Below are 7019 nucleotides of genomic sequence, written 5' to 3'. Positions count from 1 at the left end.
ACACAATTTCCCCGACTATGGTCTGTCGGTTGCTATTTTTTTATCGACTTAATTAATTATTAAAAGTTATAAAATATCACTCGATTATATAATATAATTTTATTGAATTATTGAATTATTAAAAATTATAAAATAATAATTCGACTATATATATGTTTTAAATTTATCATTTTTGTTAAAATTTGACATCTGCCTAAGTTAAATGTTAACATGTTGAATATAATATAATATATTAAAGTCATATTTTAATGATGTCTATTGGTATCATCCTTGCTTTCAAACACGATCTCGATAGCATAATATTTCAAACACTGACTCGACGATATAATATAAATAGAGAGTCTATCCACAAAATAAAACTTAAACAGTTATGAGATCATGTTTTATCATATCTCAATCAATATATTAACGTCGAACTCACACGATTGCCAATTATTAACAAAAAATATAATTTCGAAATATATGAGTGGTCGAAATATATGAGTGGTCGAGTAATAATTTTATAACGTTTAACAGTTATGAGTAATAATTTTTAATAGTTGAGGGACTTAATAAGGTAACACCTTATAACCTAGGAACCATTTGTATACTTTACCCAAAATAGAGTTAATTCATTGTATACCCCTAAATTATAACCCTCATTTCAAATTAATTCTTAAATTTTTGAAAATTTTAATTTCATCCTCAAATTTTAACTTTCATTCTAAATTGATTCCAAAATTTGAACATTCCAACATAATATAAAGGATAACACTCCCCTTTACTTTTGAGACCTATTAATAAGTTTATCACTAAAATTTTAAATATGGATTATTAATTTTTTTTATTAATGTTATAAAAATCAAAACGATAGTCAAACAAACTAGAATGACAATTCAATATGAATTAGACAAGAAATTCAAAATTATTAATAAAATATAAAAACTCAGATATCGTTTAATCGTTTGAAACATCATTTTTGTACATTAATTTACATTTTCTATAGTTTAAAACGATTCACATTACTTTTAGAGGCATAATAATAAAAGTACTCTCAACATTTACATAAATGATAATGTTAATTAAAAAAAGACCGTGTTATACTTGTTGTTAACATAGTACGTGTCATATCATCTAAAATGATAATTTGACATATGACATGTCACCAAAATGATAACGTTACATATGTCATATAATCAATTGAATACATGAAAATATTATGTCGGTAACATGGGTTGATTGTTAATCAATTAATAATTTTATCAAATAGGGTCTATTTTACTAAAATTGAAATATTAAGGACTAAAATACTAAAAACATATGATAAAAAATGATTATTTGTACAAACATTAATTCTCGATTCGATTAGTTAAACAGATGGATTAATGTAGTTCAACTAATTCGACCAGTTATTCCGATCTGATTCATACAATGATGTTTTTTTCACTTCAAAAAGAAAAGGAATATGCTTAACCATAAAAAGAATAAAGCGTGTAAGGTTGAATTTAGTGGTGAAGTTCATTGTGGAGGCCCATCTGACTCACACATCCAATACCTAATTGACTATTAGGCCAAACCCTAACCCTAACCCCAAACACAATTCTTTTCCAACACCAAATTTCAAAGTCCCCACTTCACGTTTCACATCCAGGATCTCATTTTTCATTCCAATTTCATCTTCACATCAACAAATAACTTTTAATTTGAATAAACATATTTTACATCTACCGTCCGATCAAAAGCCAAATTCCACGTGGCAAAATCAGAGTCACCCCAATGTCAAAAACTAGACATTTATGCTCCAATTATTACTACCCTTTGAATAGTAATTATCAGTACTGAAAGAAACGTGAAGAAAAAAAAAACCAATCTTTCTCTCGGGGCTCTAGGTTTAAACAGATTAAAAAGGGCACGCTTCTCGAAATTTTCAGTTACGATTGTTCGCGGGCGTATCGAATATCGAAGAAGAACAAGAAACTGGGAAATGGATGATGTGGGGTTTCCCGAGAAAACTGATTCTCGGGAAAGTGATGAGAATTTGGGAGAAAACGAAGATGAAACTACCGGTTTTAGTACGCAGCAGCAGCGGAATGCATCTTTGAATCTCGATCTTAACCTGCTGCCCGAGACTGTGCCAGTGGATTCTGATCCTTTGTTTCCCCGGTTACCAACATTTGATTTCCTCAAGTCTTTTATGGGCATTGGTTTGAGAATGGAAAGAGACCCCGATGCCGAAATCGCCAGTTCTTCAAGTAAAAAGAGGAAAATTTATGTTGCATTAACACAAGAGGAAATTCAGCATGATTTGGAAATGATCAGAACATGGGGAGAGAAACAGGTTGAGCCAAAGAACAATAGGTTTGTTCGTCATTTTGAAGACAAGGTTGCTATTAGAGAAAGACTGGAAAGGGAGAAAGCAGAAAGATTCCATGAGATTGCTAAACAATTTGCCCTAGACCATGCATGTGGTCAAGTTGAATCTAGGTGCCTTTCGAAATATTCTACCAAGAATGCTGATCCTGCTGCTTTGAAGAGCGTCATCATTGATGATGACGATGATGACAAAGAACAATTAGGAACTCCTTTCGGTAAGGCAATGGAGGTGATTAAAACCCGAATTTCCAGAAAGAAGTTATCAAGTGGTGGATTAGGAGTTGAGTTCAAATGGGTACCAAAGAATGTTAAAAGATCACCTTTTATGGGTCGTAAGGTTCCTTCTTTGCTAGACCTTAGTTTGTGTACTCTTGCGAAGAATGCCGATGTGATTGTATCACTTGACCATGTTCCTGATATGCTGAGGCATAAGCTCAGTCGATTGTTGTGTGATTCTAGGAATATGGATGCTCATTTTTTGCAACTTCTTGCTAGTGGATTGCCAACAGAGATTCGAATCAACGACTGTTCGCAAGTGACCGAAGATGAATTCACCAAGATATTTGGCTGCTGTGATACCAACAACTTAACTGTAAGTGAACTTGAGCACATTTTGTTCCATTTGGTTTTAGCAATATATTTTGCAACTTGACTGTAGGGATCATGTGGTTTTAGCTGTGAAGATTATTGTTGACCCTGTTATCCTGCATATGAGTCCTATAACTGTAGGGATAATTTGACATTGCAATTGAAAGATCAGTACTTTCTTATACCTGGCTGTCAGTCGTTAATGGTGTTTTCGGGCTCTGGAGGCAGGTGTTGCAGCTTGACTTGTGTGGATCTTGTATGCCGGATTATGTACTACAAGATACGTTAGCCCGTTCATCAAACAGCCTTCCTGCTTTAGCTACCTTGTCTCTGAATGGCGCACATCGCATGGCGGACAAAGGGCTAAATATGCTTGCATTGTCTGCCCCTGCTCTGCAGTCAATAAATCTGAGCCATTGCTCCCTTCTCACATCTGCTGGTATCAAGAATCTAGCTAACTGCTCTGAATCCACCTTAAGAGAGCTTTATTTAGATGAATGTCATAATATTGAAGCCATGGTAGTATTGCCCGCACTGAAGAAGCTTAAATGTCTGGAAGTTCTGTCAATGGCTGGAATTCCAACTGTCTGTGATGATTTTGTCATCCAAATGGTTGAAGCATGTGGCAAAAATATGAAAGAGCTTGTTTTCACTAATTGTTTGTGAGTTATCTAAGAACATTCTAATAAATTCAGAAGTATATCTATCATCAGATTTGGTAACAGGTGGTGTTTTTTGATGCAGGGAATTGACTGATGTATCTATCAAATCTGTGGGGGGAAATTGTTCCAAATTATGCACAATTGACCTTTCTTACTTGTCGAAGTTGACGGATAAATCAATGAGATATCTTGCCAATGGCTGTAGATCAATTAGCAGGCTTAAACTGAGCCGCAACGGTTTCAGGTTTCCTTCTATGCCATCATCTGTTCATTTCCTAGCCTCTGTAGATAATGATACTTTCATTGTGACACTGTTTTATGTCGTTCTCACATGTTTAATCATTCCATACTTGTCAATCACGCTGCGGATTCTCGTATGTAAATTTCCACTTTCTTTCGACTTTGAGGGAAGCAGTACCTGTAATTGATGTATTTCGTTTTATACAACAGCGATGAAGCTATTGCTGCCTTCTTGGAAGCCTCAGGAAGTGACCTAACTGAACTTTCCCTGAACAACATTCCCTTGGTGAGATATCAAGTTACCGATATGCCTTGCCATCTTATTGTTTTGGCTTTTCTTTTTGCCGGCACCAAAGATACTTACTATCTTAATGCTTTCATTATACCACATTCACGTTGTATCTGTCGAACTGCTTCAGCTTCTCCTCATATTGCAATAATTTGGTAATCGGTAAACAACTTATGGTGTCGAACAACTTGTAACAGGTGGGACTGAACACTGCATTGGCGCTTTCCAAATGCTCGAGGAAATTATTCAGTTTGGACCTATCATGGTGCCGTAAATTGAACGATGAAGCACTAGGGCTGATTGTAGATAGTTGCTTGTCACTGAAGCAGCTAAAACTCTTCGGCTGTACACAGGTAAATTTGCCAAACTCTCTGTCTCTAAAAAACATCCTGTTACTGCAGAATTGGCATTTCAGGCCAATCTATTCATGTGCAATTTCTAAACAGAATGCTTATTTCTTCCTCGTGATAAAACTGATCTAAACTGCAAGAATGCGTAAATGCAAATTCAAATAGATGGGGAAACATCTCATATTTTGATAGTTTGATACCAGATATTTGTGCTTCTGCAAATCAAAATGTGTTTCTTATCCGGGGCCTTTTCGTGTTCAATGCAGCTCACGGATGTGTTTCTAAAAGGGCATTCGAATCCCCAGGTTCAGATCATTGGACAGGAGCTGAGAACAGTATCGAAATTTCTCGATTTGCTCAAACCCCAAGAACCTCCACTGCGGTATTCACCTATCGGTAGCTTACACTCACTAACAAGGTTACCCAGTTTGCTAGGCTCAGCCTCATTGATTGACATATACAAAAAGCAAGATTGATTCATTCAAAGCCTTCAAGAAGCATACCTACAAAACAATTACTAAACACCAGATCGAGCTAATCTCTTTAGTGCTACACCTCACACTTCTTTTCGTGTCCTACCACATTCACAATCATTCAAAACCTGTATAATGGTCAATGGAATATTTTGGATAGTTTACATGATATGATCAAATTAAAGAGATAGAAATCTTCTCCATAGTTGAGAGTGTATTTCAGTTGATTCTATATGGTTTTATTCTATTTTCTCAGCTGCAAACCTTATCCTTGATCCTTCAAGGAGCAGAATCTATCTGCAAAGTTCCTCTTTTATTAACAAACATTTTCATTCTAGTGATTACTGCAGATGATTAAACAAGAATAAAAAGAATAATGATTTCCGGGTTTCACAGAATAGTTTCATAGCAAAAGAATTTCCAGTGATACAAAATAGAGAGTAAAAAGGTTTAAAGGACCTCCATGTAACTCTAAAAGGAAGAACAAATTTATTTGTTGGCATTGAGTTCAGAATTCTTTGACCGGCTCTGGTTGAGTCGTCTCATCCATTTCTTCTGCGACGAGGTTAAAGAGGTGAACAATGAAGGTGACAAAGCTCTTCTCGGAGGTTGTCCAGCCACCGGAAGCTCGGCCGGAAGTGCAGCGGCAGTGCTAGTAAATGCGTTTAGAACTATAAATGCAAGTATTGGAGATAGATCCAATGTTCCTCCTAATGGTGGAATTATCCCCCGGAATATGTTCAGGTACGGATCACATATAGTACTGAATCAAAAACATAAATAAACTTATTAGCTTTTGAATATTAAGATTTAAAGTATTTCAAAAGTCTGGTTTAGTCCCTCTAATCATGATTCAATCTGTTTACTTTTTTGGTAGCACCACCGTATTCGACCCATTAACTGACTAATCACGATGATATAAGTAGTCTTCAATGATGTTAAATATCTAAATTAACAACTGGCATTATAGAAATAGATAACAAATTGTCACTAAATTCAAATTTAGGCATATTAGAAGGATTGAAACCATAATTTTAACTATTTCTTGAGATTGATGGAATGAACTGGAAGTACCTGAGGGGACTAACAATGGCTGGAGGTGAGTTAGGGAACCAAGTCAAAACCAGCCTTACAATCAACAGCGTATTGTAAATGTTTAAGAAATTTAGGATTCCATTTGCAACCACGACTCCTGCCACTGAATCACCGGGCAAAACCGCCGCAAAATTGTGATTTGAAATCGGAGAATAATTCATAATCTTCAAGTATTCATTTCTGCAAGTTTTTACCTACCGGAAAAAATTGAAAATGTAAGTCTTCACAAGTCAAAAACTATAATCGTAACTGAAAGAAATTAGATAACAAAAATCAGTTACCTCATTGCAGAAGCTCTGGAATTCGGAGGATAAGGAGATAATGTTTTCGAAAACCGGGTTTTGCTTGAGGAAATTCCAGAACTTATCGGCAGTTGAAACGATTGAATTGTGAAGGTGATGGATTACATTTTCAGGGACAAAGGGAACGAGATTGGGCTTTGATGACGATGATGGCCTAGAAAATGGAGGCGCGAATGGTGTTTGAATCAATGCCGAAGAGACTGGCAAGGATCTGGGAACTGAATTTGGGGATTTGGATTTTGGGGTTTGTTTGCTAAGCTCGGTGATGGCCATTTTACCCACCATTTTCCTTTGAAGAGTAGAGAAAATCGAGAAGCTTTGCTTTCGAGTGATGAAGAGAGGAAGAAGAAAGAAAGAAGATAGCGTTTCTCCATTTTTAAGTGGATTGGGATTTTTCTAAAGAGATATTTTAATTTTTAACCTACGTGGCACGAACTTATTTGCCACCATGCTTTTGTATTATTTAAAATGCTACGGTCTTTTTAAAAAAAATATATATATATCTCAAAACTAAATCACATACAATTAAAAATCCGTACAACATATGTTTATTACGACTAACCTACTTTCGTTTGTTTAGTAGTTAAGAACAATTATAAATTAATATATGTTTATAATTTCTTTAACTATTCACACCACTTCGAATTTTCTATTTCAAATTTAAGATT

The 7019-nt window shown here is 35.2% G+C and overlaps 2 protein-coding genes across 2 annotated transcripts; one reads left to right on the top strand and one right to left on the bottom strand.

Annotated features, from left to right (window-relative positions):
• The first annotated feature begins 1840 nt into the window (after window positions 1-1840).
• LOC120167843 (EIN3-binding F-box protein 1-like) lies at window positions 1841-5206 on the top strand. The gene is made up of 7 exons (XM_039176735.1): window positions 1841-2944; window positions 3169-3602; window positions 3685-3846; window positions 4053-4128; window positions 4329-4484; window positions 4748-4979; window positions 5039-5206. Exons 1-6 carry the CDS (start codon window positions 1964-1966, stop codon window positions 4955-4957), a joined length of 2019 nt encoding a protein of 672 aa, XP_039032666.1. The 5' UTR covers window positions 1841-1963; the 3' UTR covers window positions 4958-4979; window positions 5039-5206.
• Window positions 5207-5378: 172 nt separating this feature from the next.
• LOC120167845 (ylmG homolog protein 2, chloroplastic-like) lies at window positions 5379-6710 on the bottom strand. The gene is made up of 3 exons (XM_039176738.1): window positions 6331-6710; window positions 6029-6243; window positions 5379-5717 (listed from the first exon to the last, which is right to left on the bottom strand). The coding sequence occupies exons 1-3, from the start codon at window positions 6634-6636 to the stop codon at window positions 5444-5446; spliced, it is 795 nt and encodes a 264-aa protein (XP_039032669.1). The 5' UTR covers window positions 6637-6710; the 3' UTR covers window positions 5379-5443.
• Between the last annotated feature and the right edge of the window lie 309 nt (window positions 6711-7019).

Source organism: Hibiscus syriacus, unplaced genomic scaffold (assembly GCF_006381635.1).
Source record: "Hibiscus syriacus cultivar Baekdansim isolate YM2019G1 unplaced genomic scaffold, ASM638163v2 tig00111701_pilon, whole genome shotgun sequence".
Taxonomy (NCBI): domain Eukaryota; kingdom Viridiplantae; phylum Streptophyta; class Magnoliopsida; order Malvales; family Malvaceae; genus Hibiscus; species Hibiscus syriacus.
This window is presented reverse-complemented; position numbering and strand designations above follow the sequence as displayed.